We start from the raw sequence: 17,928 nt of genomic DNA, 5'->3' as shown, positions 1-17,928 counted from the left end.
ATAGAGCTAGTAAATAGTATCGTCTAATAGCCTATATAACCTCTAACCTTTATTTTAATACTATCTATTAGAGGTATAAGTATTGCTTAAAACCTTATAGCCCTAAAGGCGCGACTAATCTATCTTCTTATATCTAGGTATAATAGGTATTAGCGCGTTTATTAGCGTATTTATAGTAGTACTATTAAAGTTATAGAATTACTACTAAATTATTAGAATATAGAGTTCTAATATAGAAGAAGTATTAGAAAGGTCGCTACTAATAGTTAAGGCTATATTATTAGTAGTATAGTAAATATTATATTATCTTTATTATTATCGTTACCTATAGTAATTAGATAGAAGTAGCTTAAAGTTTTATATATATATACTAATTAGCTATAGTAGCGGTATAGAAGGCTAGCGCTACTAAAGTAGAGTATTTAAATAGCTAGATACTACTATACTACTATAGATAATCCTTAAAACGCGCTGTTTATTAGAGTTAGAGTTTAGATAAGGCTACTAGTATTTACTTATATCTATCTTAAGGCGTTTAAGGAAGGTATAGTATAGTACCTTAAACGCTTTAGCTAATTAGAGAGCTTGTCTTAATATAACTTACCTTAATTACTAAGCGAAAATAGCTACCTTGCCTTAATATATATTAAATCTACCTTCCTTATAGACTAGTCTAAATGTACGAATGGACCGACCTATAATCCGCTCCCAAACTCCAGCGACCACTCGCGTTACAGAACCTAGCACGAGTCCCTAACAACGCTAATGATCGGCACACTTCTCCGGAGCGCTTTTGTACTCTGGCGCGCTCCGCCACCGCCTCGAACAGACGATATAACTGAGACTTGGCCCTTACCTCACACCTGGCTAACACAATATCTAGATTATGCCAGTGCAATACATGGCGATTTCGATATACGTGCAGAGGATCGCTTAGTGGCTACACCGAACGCGCGGTTCCCGCTCATTCTACGGCGATGCGGTGAATATTGGACCTTCCATGGGTTCGCTTATGTCTATGGGCTTGATTTCGAGGCTTTTTTACGGAGCCGGGAATGGCGTGCGCCGGCGAGAGTTGCAATATGTTGGAATTATGATGTGTTAGGTTAGAAACGTGCAGACTGTGGACTACTTTGCGTTGTATATTGATGCAATGGACTACATCACACAGTCCTCAAGCATCAGTCGTAGCGGAAAAGAATCCGGCCTTGCCCAGATGCTTGATCACTTTCAACGCCAGCCGATCTTCTTCCTCCTGTTGCTGTTCCATAAGTCGCTGGTAAATGCTCTTCCGATCTGTGTTGACCGGATCTAAACGTGGTGCTCGATCCTCTCGTGGTTGCTGCTGCTGCCGAGGCTGCGAGACCCGAGCGCCAGGAGCGAGCTCATGTCGAAAGCCGCAAGCATCGCCATCTCGGCAGTAGCCACTCGCAGCAAAGTATCGGCATACCCGTTGTCCTCTCTGTTCTGTTGTTGTGACCGGCGCTTTTGTCGTAGACTCTTCGGGTAAATCATCGTCATCACTTTCTGACCCGGGATCTAGTGGACCGCTGCTCACCACGGATGATTCGGACAGTACAGAGCTGACGTCTGATTCTCTGTCTTTGATGACAGTCTCACTCTCGAGCTCGATATCTGGCGACTCTTCGTGAGCGGTAACATTGCGTGTGTTTTCCCTGGCACGAGCATCGTCAAGCGCTGCTTGACTGGTTGAGACCTGCTTTCTAAGCGCACTCAACTTCGCCTCCTGCTTAACAAGCTCTTTGCGTGCTCGGTCCAGGTCGCTCATCGGTGACTTTGACGCAGTACTTCTGTCTAGTGCAGTACTCCGAGACGTCGAACCGCGCTGTGCCTTTGCTGCTTCACGTCGAACTTGTCGAACTGCAGCGGCCGAGTCTTGCTTAGACGCTACTGTCGTTGTTAGTAGTCGTCTCCTTTCGTCTCCAACCTTTCGCTTCTCCATCACCCGCTCTGCCATGCGTGCGTTAGTAGGCCAGTTCCTCCGACGCTCGTCCTGCCATGCTGCCAGATCGACAGCGTTGTTGAGGGTGAGTACCACGCCGTTATGCTCGAAAGTCAGCTTTGCGCCAAGCTCCGCATGTAGAGCTTCTTCGTCGATGTTCTCGACTTCTCTCTCATCTTCAGACGACGAGTAAACGGCATTGCCATCTGCAGGTGCTAGACCAAGGCTTTTCCGGCCCGTGCTGACAGCACCGGCTTTTGGTATGTTGGCAGTATCAGGTTTGGGTGGTAGTATCGGGGCTCCAAAACTTGGCATTACTGGCGCAGTATGAGGCTGTGGCGTTCTATCTACCAGGACCGGTCGCAGTGCGTCGAGTTTGCGCTTGTGTCCGGCTACGGTCCGTGGTGGGGATATGGAAGGAATGTTCGCGAAAGGACTTCCACCATTTGGTCGAGGCACAAATGCAGGGTTGATATAAGAACCAGATGGCAAAATTTGCGGCTGGGGGTTGACGCTGCTGGGCAATTGCCGAGCATAATCAACGAGTTGCGGAGCACTTTCTGCTGATTCAGGGTGGCGGTGTCGATAGTTCTGGGCAGGTGTCGGATCGCCGTATCCACGACCTCTACCAGACGAGTCGTGTGGTCTACCACGACCGCGGCCTCTATCCCGCCCACGTGCCCGATCTTGACTTGCATATCGCTCTTCAGCAGCAGGAGGACTCCATGCTGCCTTTGGTGGTGGCGGAGGCGGAGGCGGAAAGGAGAATCCTCCAGTCATCTTTGCATGATAGTCAAGAGCTTAGGTTGATCGAACCTAGGAGTAAGGATCTGTGATATATCAAGTAGATACAGATTTCCTTCAGTCGATCAATTGCACATGAGAGTTCGTGGTACATCTGTATGGCAGTTCGATAAAAGTTGCATGCGGAGTTCGATGAAACTAAGATTGCGGAGCTCGGCAGCGTCCCCGAGTGGCTACAGCGCAATCAAGAACTTTTGACACAGACTTCGGGCTTCGTCTTGCATGGCTACAAGTACCCTACACATCGTCTTCGGTTCCCACAAGTCTACCAGGACGGTCACAGAGAATGGTGCGCTGTTTGGGGAACGTGGTCGATAACGTGACAACTCAAGCCTAGTACAGCCAAGTCACGATGTACACTCTGGTACCCTCTATTCGAGAAGTAATGGTCTGAACAACTGAAGACTGATAATCTCCAGGTCACAGTCGCAGATGTGGTACAAATTCAGCCGTCCGACTTCGAGAAGCCCAGTCTTCGCGCCATCGAAGACTTTATCAATGAGAAATATGCCGACAAAGTCATCCACAAGATCGGCCTTTGCGTAGGCTTCCACTCGCTCATATCTGCCTCGGAAGGACTCATCGGTCACGGCACAGGTATAGTGAATGTCAACGTCGACTTCAAACTGATCGTATTCCGACCATTCAAGGGCGAGATTATCCGCGCCATCATCTCACACTCCAATGCCACCGGCATCTTCATGTCGATGGACTTCTTCGAGACCATCGCCATACCACCGGAATTCTTCTTCGATCCGTCCAAGTGGCAAGACGACGGCTCTGGCAACAAGATCTGGGTCTGGAATAGTGACGAGAATACCGAGCTTTATTTCGACAAGGCGGAGAAATGCTTGATTCGTGTCGAGCAGGAGCATTGGAAGGATCTTTCGCCTGACATGAAAGGGTCGGCGAATTTCGAGTCGATGGAGAGGGACAGTCATGGCATGAGGGTCTCTCCTTACAAGATCCTGGGTAGTATGCTGATGTCTGGATTGGGTCCGGATTTGTGGTGGATCGGTGAAGATACAGCACCCGACCCCATCGCCTCTCGAATTGTGAACGGCGAGGACGAGGATGTGGACATGGCCTGAGAAGGGTCCGGGGGAAAGTACATCCGACCGCGGCCGACATGCGCCTGAACATCACGAACCATACCAGCCTGATGATACCCGAGCATCTAACAAACCTGGTGGTAAAGCAACACTCTTTTTGATTCACTCTATGAGCTCTCCCCAGCAAACCGCTCGGTATCTCTCCTGCACCCAATTTAACACTCGACCATAGTTAACGACTTGTGCTTGATCATTGCGATCTCCTACGCAGCATCAAAGACCCGCTGCAGCAGCTCGCTCTCCGATATCCGCGCGTGAGGCGCTCTCGGCTGGGTACCTGCTCTTCCTTACCGTATGAACACGCTCGGAAGCGTGTGGCTTCCATGCTTTGCTTGTACGAGTTTGCCACATGACTGAAAGCCACGCTTTGCCGTCGAGTGCGTTGAACAGTAGCACAAGCTATTGCCTCAAATCCAGTTCTTACACACCAAGCATCTCCAGGTCTTCAAGTATGGCTCGTCTACTGAAGTGCCACGGTGTTGGGCAGACAGCTGGAACGCAGCAAGTGGATATGTGCAGCAGCATAATGTGATGACTCCGCGAGGATCGTAGTAGAGCCGAGCGATAGTACTCCAACACATCTGATAATACACGCACACACCACTTGCGGCCATCCGCATATTCTAGGGCTCTCAATATAACTCAGGTGCCTAGCCAGACTGCCGTTCCTACTCCACCACAGTGGTCACACAACCCATAATCAGTACATAATTGCATAGAACCGGTCCATGACTCTCCGCGAACATGTCCCCCCAATACGTCCAATCAACTCCGGTCGACTACGTGCTCAAGCCATAGACCTACGCCAGCTTACCACCATTACCAAGCGTGGACGGTCAGACTTTGCATCTGGACTCTGATATTGCATTGTTCGACCGCTGTTCCTCAGGTCCCAGCGTCCTACATCGTCGAAGACAATGGCTTTCTCCCTGCGTGGATACTCGGGCACCTATTCTCTTTGTTCCGTACCGTTCCATTTCCAAACGTCTGAGCTCCCTGGATCTGCTCCATATCAGCTGCTTTGTTTTGGGATTTGACGTTGGACCTTACCGCCACTTCCTGTGCGCTCAACTCCCTCAGCGGCAGCCTGTTTGATGGTGATGATGGATATTGGCGATGACCCTCGAGATCGTCACGAGTCTCTTGGTCCCTAGTCATAATGTCCTGCTCATCAATCCAGATGGGAAGTCCTTCCAAGTTCCTGGCGGCAGCCTCAACACGCCCCGGTATGATATCGGCCGCTCGCAGACGAGCTACAGCGTGCAGAGGCAAATTATGATCTAGGTTGCGAACGACCATGAGCGCTTGTGGGCCATTACCGGCGTCGAGCTGGAGCCTGCCGCTACGTACGAGACCACTGCGACGATGACAGTCCGGACCCCTTTGCTGCTTTGTAGCGCCCACAACAGTCTCGAGATGCTCTGCACGGATATCGTAGTCCCCTTCTGGGATGGCGGAGAGTCTTGACATGATTTTGCCCCCGTCGCAAGCTTAATGAATTGGAGACGGCGGTTCAGATGTTCATACGCCGATGCAACAGGTAGTAGTTGTGCGGACTTAGCAAGACTAGGAGAAGTTCGAGGAATCAAATAAGCAACTTGAGCTGCAGCGTAACGGAGGCTGCTGTGTTTGAAGTGTAGCTGGTGAAAACTTGTGTAGCCGGTGAATATACGCCTGGACATGCTATCTGGGAAATATGTCTCGAGTCGATCAAATCTATGGCCTAAGGCCGCTGCGTACCAAAACTAGCCCTTGGGCGTGGACAACACATCTACCACATTCGCTCATAGGACTAGTATGTTATTTCACATCGTTTAGTCTTACTTCTGCGAGGCCAGGTATTGTCTCCGGCGCACACGGTCCGCGAGTTGACTACCTGGCGCCCGCTTTGATTGATCAGGAGTCTTGCCGAGTGTAGGGGAATCCGTAGGTGGCGGTGCATCCTCCGATGAGCCAGCACGGTGGAAAAGTGGTCGGGGAGCATCTCCCGACTTATCAAGATGCTCGTAGAACCGTGGTGATTTTGCGCTTGAAGATGTTGAGACAGGACGCTTTAGTAGGGTGCCTTCAAGCCACTTGAGTGTGTCTGTAGAAGGGTTGCTGGGCTGCGAGTATACAGAAGATGGCAAGAAGCCATCATTGTGGGGCTCGACAGGGTGAGGTAAGGGCGGTGGCGGTGGCGGATGGTCGGGTACCAGGCCCTCGGAACTCGGATTAGAGGGTCGTCGGTAGCAGACTTCAGCTCGCTGGTCAGCTTGAGCTCCTGGTCGATATCCTACAGAACACATACCTGGTCAGACCCATTGTTGCTCGCCATACCGCTGCTGATACATGCTTCGCTGACGGGTGTGAGTGGGAGGATGATACGAACCTCCATAAGTGGCAAAGGCGTCGTGTGCGGTGCTGCCGGATCTTCCGTGACCATAAGCTGGGCCAGCGGTCATCGTAGTCATGTCGTGTGATTCGAGAGGCCCGTGGATGATATGTGCTTCGCTGGTACGACTATTCTCGACCTTCGAACGACGCCATCGAGCTATCAGCGCGATAGCTACCAATACTAGGGCCAGTCCAGCTACGCCGCCGACCACACCACCGACGACTACACCTATGTTACTTGCGCCAGACGACTTCGGAGTGCTTGTACCACTAATACCTGGTACAGGCGCTGCAGCTGAAGCGTTGATCTTAGAGCAAGAGATGTAGTTGCTTTGTGACTTCTGCAGATATGCGTTGTTGGGCATGGCAGGCTTCAAAAAGCAGTTGCCAGAGTCTAAACCGACATAGGTAAAGCCAGCACATGTCGTCGAAACGGAGCAGGCTGAAAAGCATTGAGCATAACCGCCTGTACCCACGGTGATATTGTTGTCGGAAGAACGCGAATTGTCGGCGTTGCAGTGAATCTGGTACTGGATCTTGGAGTTGTCCGTGTAAAGAGTGTTGTTCGCTCCCGGACACTGTGGTATAGGTGTACCAAGGACAGGGTTGCCTGAGGTCGTGACAGCAGTAGAAGTAGGAGTGTGAGAAGCTGTCAAAAGTCCGCTTGAAGTAGCACTGCTTGTTGTTAGGGCAGTTGCCTGGCTTGTAGAAGCCTTGCCTGTGGCGGTACCGGTACTTTGACTTGAAGAAGTGTTGCTCGAGGACGATGACGAGGACGTGGTAGCAACCGCGGTCGTGATTGTTGCCTTCTGCGTAGGGCATCCACCTGCAGCTCCAGGACTGCAAGGATCCACCGCACAGCATCCAATAAAGCCGTTACCGCAAGCATAGAACGCTGTCCCACTGGCGCAAGCTTGCTTATAAGGTAGTCCTTTCAGCTGCTCATTCTTCGCTTGTACTGATCGATCTGGACTGTTCGACTTCGTATTGGTGGTGTCTATCAACCTGCCCACCCTGCCAAATGCTTTGGCCTTTGACACATTTGCTATGACCTCCGTAGTATCGGGCGCTGTGTCGTTCCTGTCATTCGCATTGCTGAGACCTGTAAGATCCGGAACGATCATCTTGTCCTGTCAGTACCAATCGAAAAGCTGCTAGGAGATGCGTCGATGGCCAGCATTAGAAGTTGACGAAAGCTATTGTGGGCGTCACTATCGTTATAGTCTACCTTTGTTCCGCATTGGGCATATTGCTTTGGACAAAGGCGCCGCGCTGCTGTGTTGCGCCAGACTACGCTCTGAGCACCGTTCAGCTGCAACACAAATCATGTCGAGTGACTGTATGAGTATGGACGCATTGTGGAAGGTGTGAAGTCATCATGGCAATGCACTCTGCAGACTCCGAGTACTGACATACTGACATACTGACATACGGGCCAGAGAACAGGTGAAGTGCTGCCTCCGTAATGGCTTGGCGTGGAATGCATAACAGGAATGTAGCCGCGAACAGACAAACTCTAGCTTCCGACCGTCTTTCTCACCCACGCTCCTATTTCTTTGATCGAAGCATCCGATTCGGGCGCCCTGCCTGCCATGAATTCGAACACATGCTGCATTTCGGGTTGCACTTTCAGCACGGTTTCCACGCCGGCTTTCTGCAGCTTCTCGGCCATTCGGACGCCGTCGTCAAGCAACATATCATACCCTGCGCAAGAAATCCAATGAGGTTGTAGCTTGCTCAACTCCTCGGTGCTAGCAGAAGTCGCGCTGATCAGAGGGTCCGATGGATCGACACCAACGCAGTAACGGTCTCGAATCTTGTACATGCCTTCCATGGTGCCCAGTGCGTCGTTCTTTGCCTTTGTCAGACTTGGACTGTCCTTGCAAGCTACATCATACCATGGCGACAGTGATATAGCTGCGCCGGGACGTGGTAGACTATCCCGTAGCACCTTGAGGGAGACGGTAGTCGTCAAGCCGCCACCGCACGAGTCTCCGCAGGTGATAACATTTTTGCCTTCGAAGCCTTGCTTGATCAGCCATTCGTACGCGGCAACGCAGTCGTCCAGAGCAGCTGGATATGGATGCTCAGGGGTGAGCCGATAGTCCACCATGAGTGCCAGGGTATTGCACGAATGCGCGAGATGAGCACAAAGCTTGCGATGGCTGTCGAGTGATCCGAAACTGTAGCCGCCACCGTGCATGAAGAGAATTGCGTGCTTCTTCGACGCACCGACAGGCTTGACAAGCTTTGCTGGACCTCTCTGCACGCCCGAGATCTTGATATCTTCATACGAGACATCAGGCACCTCTGAAGCCGCGGTGGTTACAGACTCATATGTCGCACGTTCGAGAGCTACGTTGCCATCCGAAGGCGTGATTTGGCTTATGGTCTTGAAGAGGTTGACCAGATATTCAGCTTCGTTGCTTGGAGCCATGACTGTGATGATCGTTTGTGTAGTACTATGTCATTGTGTCTTGCATTGTACAGTGGGAGGAAGTGGGTGGAGTGACTCTCGAGGTCGGGCCGAGCCTCATTGACAGCGTCAAATCATGAACATGCATCATCATTGAAAATCTTCAACCTCATGAATAGAGTCATGTCCGACGTGGCCAGCCGGTCAGAAAAGCCATATCGAAGCTTTTGTACGTCTGCACGCAACCTGACCGTCTCGAGCTTATTGGAAATCGACGTCGACCAGCTGCAACATATCACCGCCAGCAAGGATGGGAGAGACAACTCACGACAAGAAACCCGGCAACGGAATACAGCAGCAGTCCGAAGACGTGGAGGCCTTGACGAGCATTTCCGGTCAATTTCAGATGCCAATGGCAGCAATGAGGACTTTCGTACCTTCGCTGGTAGATTTGAGGGGCTGACTGTATCTACTTCTCCTGGCGTGGCATCAGCAGCTCAATCAGACACTTCAACCCACAATACGGAAACCACAAAGGAACTTGAGCCAGATCTCGAGTACCAGAACGATCGTTCAGAAGGCATCAGATTGCATCCAGCGACCTCGTTCGCCACAAAGACATTAGAGAGGTTACAACAAGTGCAGCAGCACATTCAACCAAGTCATGCCTGCCAGCTTGATGCCAACGCTCCGACTTTCGTCCTATCGAGATCGTCCAGAAATTCATCAATGCTCAATCAGGCAATGATACAGCAGGATGCCGCTCTTTGCTCTCTCGAACACGAAACACATCTCGCAGCTCGTGGGCTCTCCAGACAAGATTTGCCTTACCGCCAAGAGCAACCGATACCTTTACTTCCTGTGCAGTGTGCCATGATCGTGGCGGAGGCAAGTGTCAAGAGAGCTCGTCCACGATGCCGTGGCGATCGCCGCACACACAGCCACGTGCCGTGTTGCTTTTCCAGGGAGGTGTGAAGGGTAGAGTATGATCAAACGCATTACGACACTGGTACAGCAATGGCTCCATCGAGAAACCCCAATCTCGGATTTTTGAATTATACTAAAATACACGTCTAGGAGCTCAGGACACCAGTCCTCCGGCTCAATGCAACCCGCTACAGCTCCACATCATCAACTATTGCTCAATGCAACCCACTCTCGCCAGTCTTCGCCATGTGCGCTTGGCACTCCGCGAGCAGCTTCGCCAGCTGCGTCACGTCATCGAGGCGTCCAAGAACATGCTCGTTCGCAGCCACAAAGCCTTTGATCTGGTACTTGATACCGGTCTCGGCGCTGAACTCACGCACCAGCTTCTGCAGACGGCGCAAGTTGTGGCGTGGTACTCGTGGGAACAGATGATGGACTGCCTGGAATTGCAGCCCACCGTGCACAAAGTCGAGCCAAGCCGGGCACGCGATATCCATGGTCGTGCGCAGTTGTTTCATGGCGAAGGATTCCGCAGGACCGAGATCTGCTGTGCTGGTGCCCCAGTGGGAGAGCGTGATTTGTATGTGAAGCGGCAAAGTGGCGACGTGGCTGACGAGGAGGAACAAACCTCGGCCGTACCAAGTTGGAATGCAGTCGTACAGTAGGAGCTTGTAGTACCAGAAGGTGTAAAGTGCGATAGCGCAGACTTCCGTGGGTCGTGTCCATGCCATGAAGCTCTTGGTATCTGCTCGGGGCGAGGCGAGATGGAGCCAGGACAGGAAATAAAGGTTGAACCGAGCTATGGCCATGACGGGGTAGTAGGTGTACTTCTGGTAGCGAATGGCTACCTCGGCTGCCTTATCCCAGGGAAAGACGCTACCGTAGTAACTGCTTCGGATCGACTTGAAGTAGGATGGCGAGGTTGAGAACAATGGAACGTTTTGAATGTCAGGATCGTGTTCCTGAGATACGTTAGCGAGCCATCAACGAAAAAGCAAGTTGGTTGTACGGACAGGAGAGTTCGTGACCAGGTGATGGACATTGTGGCTGCTCTTCCACCAACCAATGGACAAGCCGCAGCAAAAGTCACCGATGAAGATGCCAATGAGTGTGTCGTAGATGATGTTGTGGGTGATGGCACGGTGACCGGCGTCGTGGGCTGTGAACATGATCTGCTGCCAGAAGGTGCCTAGAAAGCATGCCGAGGCGACGATCCAGCCGCGGTGCAGGCAGTAAGCGAACAGACCGAACAGAATGGCATATCGGATCATCTCCTTGCCATACTCGGAGAAGCGACAATCGTAGAAGCCTTCTGCTCGCACACGCTCGTGCAAAGCCTTAAACTTGACGGCGATGTCGCGCTGGGTTTCGGCGTCCAGGGAAGGATAGTGGAGACGGTCATCGTCGACCTCAGCCTGGACTGCTTTGCCGATGTGGTCGGCCACGCTCTTGTCCTGGATCGTGTTGGCCGCGTCTCCCAAGTCCTTGGACTCCGAGAGACTCGTCAGGTCCTCATCTAATTCGACGCTGGTCTTGCTGGAAGCGATGGATATACCGCTGTCCGAAGCAGCCTCATCGGAGCTGCTCTCATCGCCGCTTGCTTCGATGGCTTGCCCGTTATCCAGGCTGTGGTATATCTCTTTCTCCTTGCGGAACACTCCACCCTGAATCGGCGGCGTGAAGTTGGTCCAGTGTCCTTCGACTCGACCAATCCGATATCGAGTCATGGTAGCAAGGGTCTGCAGTGAGTGGGAACTGCAATGTGATGCATGGTCAGCATCGATTACAAATCCAGCCTCTCGGGCTGCGGATCCAATGTGTGGTATCGCCGGAAAAGGAAAGGAGCTTCCTTTACATCCGCAGCCATCCGGGCGACGTATATAATAATTAGGTAGTGTGAGACGGAGAGTAATTACATATTCAACTCGTCTGTACACTCTCGCCCTATCATGTGGTGTATCACCAGCTTTCCTCCTGGGTGTCGGTCCTGCCAAGAATTGAGTCGAAGCACATTGTTCTGTGTGATGATGATAGACTCTCCGTTGGCGATGAGACCTTCGATCTCGCGGCGTGTGAAGACCTTCAGGTGAGCCATGTCGGCAGAGCGGTGTGTGGTGTGGTAAGGACTGGCTTGCACAGCGTGCAGAACAGAGCGAGGAGAGGGTTGAACGTGAAAGAGCGACGAGATTCACTGAATGCTGCGCCTGCCGAATGACCCTGTCACTGGAACGATCTCAATGGCACGCCCGCTAGACTCAGTCGAGTGTGAAGGACCGTACGCAACACGGGCAGGAGAGATCTGGGCCACTTTGGATGCCTGCAAGCGAGAGCCGCAATTCTGAGCGGGACATCCCGAGCCATACACGCGCGGCCTCGCATCTCTCAACATCGCCACAGATCGCCGCCTTGGTGAATTGGTGGCACGGCGGCACGCGTCGCCAACTCGGCCACACGCTGAATTTACAAGGCTCCAAGAAACTGGGAGGCGATAGCAACCATGAAATCCACGTTCATGCAGAGTTGAACGCTACACTGCGGAGCTAATTCTCTACCCCGGCGCGATATGAATTATAACACGCCTACCGCAAGCACTTCCTATTTGCGTATCCATTGCGAATAGGTGAGGGAGAGCGTACTACAGCACAAATCGACCCTTCACGTGCACGGCAACGCTTACGTATGTTCTGTATACTGTATCATTTGGGCGCACTTTCAGAGCTACCCTTCGCGTGCTCGCCGGCTAATAGAGCTAGATGACGCCGCTAGAAGGGGACACGAACTTTGCTTCGCCCACTTCACGGATCCACTTCTCCGTACACAAAACGGTGAGCACCGTCACTCGCGACAGCCACAGACGCGTATCTCGAGCTACATCATCAGCCTATACAAGACAACAGCATTCGACTAACGCTGTTTGGCAACTTGGTGATAACCACTCGCGTCAACAGTGTTTCGAAACCACAGTCATCGAAGTCGGATGTTATACACGCGGCGCCCACGTTGTCGGTACCAATAAATCGCAGAGTGGTTCATTCCATGAAGGGTCGCTTCACACAACATGCACACAATAATTGTGTCAATAAACAGAAAATGTCGACGTTTGTCTTTGCATTGGTTTACATGTCTATTTCTATGGTCGAGAGGGCCTCAATTGTAGCCCACAGATGTAGCCACACTTGCCACATCGCACGAGTATGTAGCAAACGTGCTTTGTACAGGAGCAGGCGCTGCTGCATCGGGCTGGTCCGTGATCTACGAAGAGTCGTCAGTATCAGAACTTTGTTCAGCAAATACATAAGCAAGCTCACCTGTGTGATATCCGTTACGCAGGCATCTCGCTTCTCTTCGCCAGGTCTCAGCGTCGGTGTTGGCTCTCTCAGATACCTCGTCGCCACCTTGACACCAGGCAGCTCCAACGGTTTCGCCAGATACTTCGTGACATCGCTGACATCCTCGAAGTGGAATGGGTCGTGAATAGGGTGCGTCCCGTCCGGCATACCATGATCCATATCAACGAAGCGCCGCAGTTCCATCGAGCTACCATTCCCATGTGCTCGATGGCTGACGAGGATCTTCTGCTCTGACCGCTTCTGCTCAATCTCGTCGATGCCGTATAGTGAGCCAGATACACCATTTGAATCAATGTACCAGTCCACTCGTGTAGCATACGAGTTGTCGTCATCATCGAATACAGTCTTGAAGTGGAACTCCCAGATGTTAGAGGTGTATACCAATTGCGTACCACTCCCAGCAGCCACTTCCTTAGACTGAATACGCCCATGAGCACTGGACTGGAAGTCTTGCTCTGAGCGTGTATACTGCTCGTCGTCTGGGTTGCCGGGATCACAAATCTTGGCGAATTGTGGCGCACAGTATGTGTTTGCCGTAGATCCTCCTGTCTGTCCTCCTTGGATGGAGAATGCTGGTGGGAACTCGTCACATGTCCAAGCCATTCCAGTCTGCGCTCCACTAGGATCGAGAATCCGATAGTTGGAGACTGAACCATCCATAGCGTAGCCTACGAAGCCACCAGTGCTGACGGTCCTGCCGCCCTTGTTGAATGGTGCCGGTACGACAAGTGGCTGATCAGGCTCCGGGCAGACGTGGTTCTTCTTCCAGTTGCCAGGGCAAGACTCCGTACGCCGGTCATCGCCACGGTCAGCGTCTGGATCGACGTGAAGGGTCAGGTAGTTCCCATTGGCCAGACCACCGTTCAGGCCGCCAGGTAGTGTGCTGAGTGAATATGCCCCGCCATTGCCGTTCACGTTCTTGCATAGTGCAGGGACCTTGGCACAGTTGTAGACAAGTGTCGGCACACCCAGTGGATTCTGCAAGACTGGCGTAGCAGAGTATAGAGCTTGTCCATTGACAGTAGAGATCTGAGCCAAGGCTGTTATGGCTTGAGAGGCGAATAGAAGAATCAACGAGCTGAAAGACATGATGAAAGCACGACTGCAGGAAGAGGTCCTGCTAGATTGACAAAGGGAAAGACGACCAAGCCATCATATCGGACATCTCTCGAGATGCAGAGCATTTGACTACCATGTCGCCGTAGAGGTCCAAACATCGTGCAACCGCCCTCGAAGGATGAGCTGAAGTTGGTACCCACCGAGCCACGTCGATCTGATACCTCGAATTAGCTATACTGTAACAATGGTGTGGAACCGACCATGATGATAAAAGGACAGGGACATGAAAGAAATTGGAGTGGTGGAAGGATTCGCCAAGGGGTCGGACGTTGGTGGCGCGTGTGTTGACAACGGCTGTCGCAAGGCTTTCCGAGCTGGGACGTGGATATCGGGTGAACCTCGCCGTCCTTCAACCTCTCATGCTCTCACTTCCTCGTGGAGACACCAACAACAGCAAATCGAGGATCATCATTCACATCCTGGACTGACTTGATATTGAGTCAACTCTACAACTCAGGTGCCTCTGTTCAGCCAACCTACCAGATACTAATGGCGCAGCTACCAGAAGAGCTTCTCCAACACATATGCTCGTACCTCAGGATAGAATGTTCTCCAAAAAGTCAAGCAGAGGACAGACTCAGACTGGCTACACTGGCGAAATTTTCGCTGGCAAGCAAAGCATGCGAACGCTCCGCTGAAACACATCTCTACTTCGCACTGGATCTCAGGAATAATCCTTTCGCTCGCTTGCGTCCCTTTCTGGTCACCCTCGCGAGAAGACCTAGTCTCCGTGCACTGGTACAGCGAATCCACAACGACTTCTTTGAGACGCAGAGAGATGTAGATAGCGGCAATGCTGAGACCGAAGCTCCTTCAGCAGACATAGGCACGCAAATGACCAGTCTGGCTAATGCTATTTCGGATGACGATCTGCGAGACCATATCACAACCTCCCTTGCAAAGGGTGTACAGGATGCAGAATTGGCGCTCCTTCTGTGCTCATGTCCGAACCTACGGCTGTGGGAGACTGTTGCGGTCAATCGGATGGATCAAACACTTTGCATGGCTGTCATCCGCGCCGCGGCCCCCGGCGATCAGGCGACCCACACGCCACCTCTGCAGCATCTCAGCGAGATTAGGGTGTCTCATTGGGACACGGAGGGTGCTGTGAGGATGCCTAAGATCCAAAGCTTGCTGGAACTGCCGGCTCTGAAAACTTTCCGTGGCCGCATGATATGTTGCGACGAGACAAACCCAGTCACGAGCAAACACTCATCGATTCTTGAGCGTCTTTATCTAGACGAAAGTGTAATCGATGAGGCCGGACTTACCAGCTTGCTACCGACTCTTCCACGCTTGGAGACCTTATCTGTACACTGGGCCAGCTCGATCGTAGGCACTTGCGACCTTAGTTTCATTGCTCTGGGTGGCGTTCTACGAAGTCATGGGAAAGGGCTCAGAAACCTGACACTGAAGACTAGCGACGCCAATGTCCACAGAAATGCATCGATTCCACTAGGTGATTTGAGGCCCTTGGAACAACTCCGTATGCTGTCCGTACCAGAAACGTTGCTGTTCAGTGACCTTAAAAGTCCGCTCGATGATCACTGGCTTGCACAAAGACTGCCAACATCCCTGAGGACGCTGCGGCTTATAGCAGCTGATGACGATACGGCTGAAGCGCTCGACAAGCAAATTTCTACACTAATCAGCGACTCGGCCTTCGCAGAGTTGACCACAATCAAGATCAATCGAAGCGAGGAGTTCACAATGGATGTGAGTGATATTGGATGGGACGAATCCGAGAGCACCAAGTTTTGGGTAACTCTGAAGACGATAGCATAGTAAGATAGCTCATCCAGCCTAAGCCGCACGTTTTGAGGCCTTTACAAGCACCTGCTCGCGTGCTCGTCCATGACTTTGGTGCCAACACGCTCGATCACATCCCCGAGTGGACCCTTGCCATAAGTCGTCTAAAGGGTCCCTCGACAAACCGTAAGCTTGTTACATAATCCAATATTAGCTTTCAACGGCCACGTTAGTGCAGGCTTGTGCTTTTCTTGTTTACGGCAAGTTTCATCTCCAAATCCTCCATCCTTCTGTGGACCTCATTTGCAGCCAGGCGGTTCAGCTACCTTGTCAGTGTGCTCCGATGGCGCATGCTTCCATGGCGAAATTTGGATCAACGCATGCCAGGCTGTGCATCGTTTGAGCCATGTCGCGAGATTGTGGATGCCATGTTGGTATCACAATTAACCAACATGTGCAAAGCGAGTCAAGTCAATAATGGCCTAGTGGTACAGGCCTCCTGGTAGGACGTTGTCTTGCCCCGCCGGTGCTTCTCTCATCCTTCTGTGGTTGCCGTTGTTGCTGATATGTCAAGGAATTGTCTTGGGATCTGATGACCTCGCATTCATTACTTCTCCTCTCATTCTTTTTGCTGGCCTAGGACATCTACTCTAGCCTTCGCTCAGAAGCCGGGACAGTCTTTTCGTACATTCTATTCTGACAAGTCGACAGACCATCGAGTCGAAGATGTCTTCCATGTTGCGTTGGTCAGTACTCAGCGCTATCCTGCCATTCGTGGCGCTCTGTCAGGCCCAGGGCGCCTCTGGAACTATCCCTCAGAGCTCGAATAGCACGTCGAATGGCACAACTCTTGGAGTTGGCAGCAGTACCACTTCCACCCTTAAAATTTCGAAATCTTCTACAGTCGTTACTAGCACCATCGTATCTGGCTTGGCTTCATCAACACAAGCGTCACTTTCCAAGCCTGCTAACAGCACGGCCATACTGGGCAACACGACTAGTATATCAACCAGCAGCATCTCTTCCACCAATGTCGGAAGCCTCTCTGGGAGCCTGTTGTCAAGCTTGTCCAGCACATTGTCGAGTGCCTCATCCGGATCCGGCAGCTTATTATCCTCCTCAAGCTCAAGCTTGAGCAGCACCATCATTTCGCTGAACACAACGGGCAGTTCCACAAGCCCAAGCTCCTCATCGCCATTGTCATCATCGCCATTGTCATCATCGTCGTCGTCGTCATCATCGTCATCCTCATCAAATGTTGGTGGCTCTGGCCCGACTACATCGCCTTCACCGGGCTCTGCTTCCACCACAACAGGACCTACTGCGACCAGTACTAGTGTATCGCTTACCTCGACGATGACAACGATACCTACCGGTCTATCTACACAAGCCTTCGGGTCTTCTATATCCACGAACCAGTGGCTCACCACGACTGGCGCTGATTCATCGACTACTATCGTACCAGTCCTCCTTCCGTGCCCCAATTGTGAGCCTGTCATTGTCTGGAATGTCCCTGAGATACCCAATATCGAGTTCAACTGGCCAGATCTGCCCGAGCTCCCCAAGTTTCACCTTCCGTGTATCAAGATCTTTGGCGTCACTGTGTCAGGGGACTGCACGTCTCCACCCGCGGTCGACTCGCCACCAGAAGATCCGAAGACAACCTCACAACGATCAAATAGCGCTTCCAACAGTCAGAGCGCCTCCAGCAGCGCGACAAGCAAGTCAAGCACATCTTCAACATCGTCAAGTACATCAACTTGCTCATCGCCTCTCACGAAATCTGATTGCCACATCACATGCTCCGCCTCGACAACGTCGACCAGCGAGACACTCTTTACAACATGTCCTTCGACGACTTGCTCGACCACGAAGACTGGATGCGACATCACTGGCACGACGACCACCCTCATCTCAACTATCTCATGTCCTGCACCGCCAACGTTGGCCGATCCTGCGAATACCCCTGTGCCAACCTTGCCCAATACATCAAGGCTATCTTCAGTTTTGCTCACAGGTAGCACAATCGTCAGCTCGAGCTCCTCAAGTCTCTCCAGCTCGTCCAATTCCACTACTGTATCGTCAACAGGCTCGCAATCGAGCAGTAGTGGT

The 17,928-nt window shown here is 51.8% G+C and overlaps 9 protein-coding genes across 9 annotated transcripts; 2 read left to right on the top strand and 7 right to left on the bottom strand.

Annotated features, from left to right (window-relative positions):
- Nucleotides 1–1,174: 1,174 nt before the first annotated feature.
- Nucleotides 1,175–2,743, bottom strand: LTS14_008113 (uncharacterized protein; the record flags this gene model as incomplete). The annotated part of the gene is given in 2 exon segments (XM_064840801.1): nucleotides 1,175–2,296; nucleotides 2,315–2,743. 2 exon segments carry the CDS (start codon nucleotides 2,741–2,743, stop codon nucleotides 1,175–1,177), a joined length of 1,551 nt encoding a protein of 516 aa, XP_064691832.1.
- A 376-nt stretch (nucleotides 2,744–3,119) lies between these two features.
- On the top strand, nucleotides 3,120–3,858 carry rpc25 (DNA-directed RNA polymerase III complex subunit Rpc25; the record flags this gene model as incomplete). Its single annotated transcript, XM_064840800.1, has 2 exons — nucleotides 3,120–3,131; nucleotides 3,187–3,858. 2 exons carry the CDS (start codon nucleotides 3,120–3,122, stop codon nucleotides 3,856–3,858), a joined length of 684 nt encoding a protein of 227 aa, XP_064691831.1.
- A 921-nt stretch (nucleotides 3,859–4,779) lies between these two features.
- On the bottom strand, nucleotides 4,780–5,349 carry LTS14_008111 (uncharacterized protein; the record flags this gene model as incomplete). The annotated part of the gene is made up of 1 exon (XM_064840799.1): nucleotides 4,780–5,349. One exon carries the CDS (start codon nucleotides 5,347–5,349, stop codon nucleotides 4,780–4,782), a length of 570 nt encoding a protein of 189 aa, XP_064691830.1.
- Nucleotides 5,350–5,699: 350 nt separating this feature from the next.
- On the bottom strand, nucleotides 5,700–7,379 carry LTS14_008110 (uncharacterized protein; the record flags this gene model as incomplete). The annotated part of the gene is made up of 3 exons (XM_064840798.1): nucleotides 5,700–6,125; nucleotides 6,170–6,218; nucleotides 6,247–7,379. The coding sequence occupies 3 exons, from the start codon at nucleotides 7,377–7,379 to the stop codon at nucleotides 5,700–5,702; spliced, it is 1,608 nt and encodes a 535-aa protein (XP_064691829.1).
- A 392-nt stretch (nucleotides 7,380–7,771) lies between these two features.
- Nucleotides 7,772–8,692, bottom strand: LTS14_008109 (uncharacterized protein; the record flags this gene model as incomplete). Its single annotated transcript, XM_064840797.1, has 1 exon — nucleotides 7,772–8,692. One exon carries the CDS (start codon nucleotides 8,690–8,692, stop codon nucleotides 7,772–7,774), a length of 921 nt encoding a protein of 306 aa, XP_064691828.1.
- A 1,121-nt stretch (nucleotides 8,693–9,813) lies between these two features.
- On the bottom strand, nucleotides 9,814–11,325 carry LTS14_008108 (uncharacterized protein; the record flags this gene model as incomplete). The annotated part of the gene is made up of 2 exons (XM_064840796.1): nucleotides 9,814–10,560; nucleotides 10,612–11,325. The coding sequence occupies 2 exons, from the start codon at nucleotides 11,323–11,325 to the stop codon at nucleotides 9,814–9,816; spliced, it is 1,461 nt and encodes a 486-aa protein (XP_064691827.1).
- A 1,420-nt stretch (nucleotides 11,326–12,745) lies between these two features.
- LTS14_008107 (uncharacterized protein) lies at nucleotides 12,746–14,037 on the bottom strand (the record flags this gene model as incomplete). The annotated part of the gene is made up of 2 exons (XM_064840795.1): nucleotides 12,746–12,850; nucleotides 12,907–14,037. 2 exons carry the CDS (start codon nucleotides 14,035–14,037, stop codon nucleotides 12,746–12,748), a joined length of 1,236 nt encoding a protein of 411 aa, XP_064691826.1.
- Nucleotides 14,038–14,556: 519 nt separating this feature from the next.
- On the top strand, nucleotides 14,557–15,852 carry LTS14_008106 (uncharacterized protein; the record flags this gene model as incomplete). The annotated part of the gene is made up of 1 exon (XM_064840794.1): nucleotides 14,557–15,852. The coding sequence occupies one exon, from the start codon at nucleotides 14,557–14,559 to the stop codon at nucleotides 15,850–15,852; it is 1,296 nt and encodes a 431-aa protein (XP_064691825.1).
- A 779-nt stretch (nucleotides 15,853–16,631) lies between these two features.
- Nucleotides 16,632–17,315, bottom strand: LTS14_008105 (uncharacterized protein; the record flags this gene model as incomplete). The annotated part of the gene is made up of 1 exon (XM_064840793.1): nucleotides 16,632–17,315. One exon carries the CDS (start codon nucleotides 17,313–17,315, stop codon nucleotides 16,632–16,634), a length of 684 nt encoding a protein of 227 aa, XP_064691824.1.
- Between the last annotated feature and the right edge of the window lie 613 nt (nucleotides 17,316–17,928).

The sequence above is a fragment of the Recurvomyces mirabilis genome, assembly GCF_035927965.1.
Source record: "Recurvomyces mirabilis strain CCFEE 5264 chromosome Unknown scaffold_23, whole genome shotgun sequence".
Classification (NCBI taxonomy): domain Eukaryota; kingdom Fungi; phylum Ascomycota; class Dothideomycetes; order Mycosphaerellales; family Teratosphaeriaceae; genus Recurvomyces; species Recurvomyces mirabilis.
This window is presented reverse-complemented; position numbering and strand designations above follow the sequence as displayed.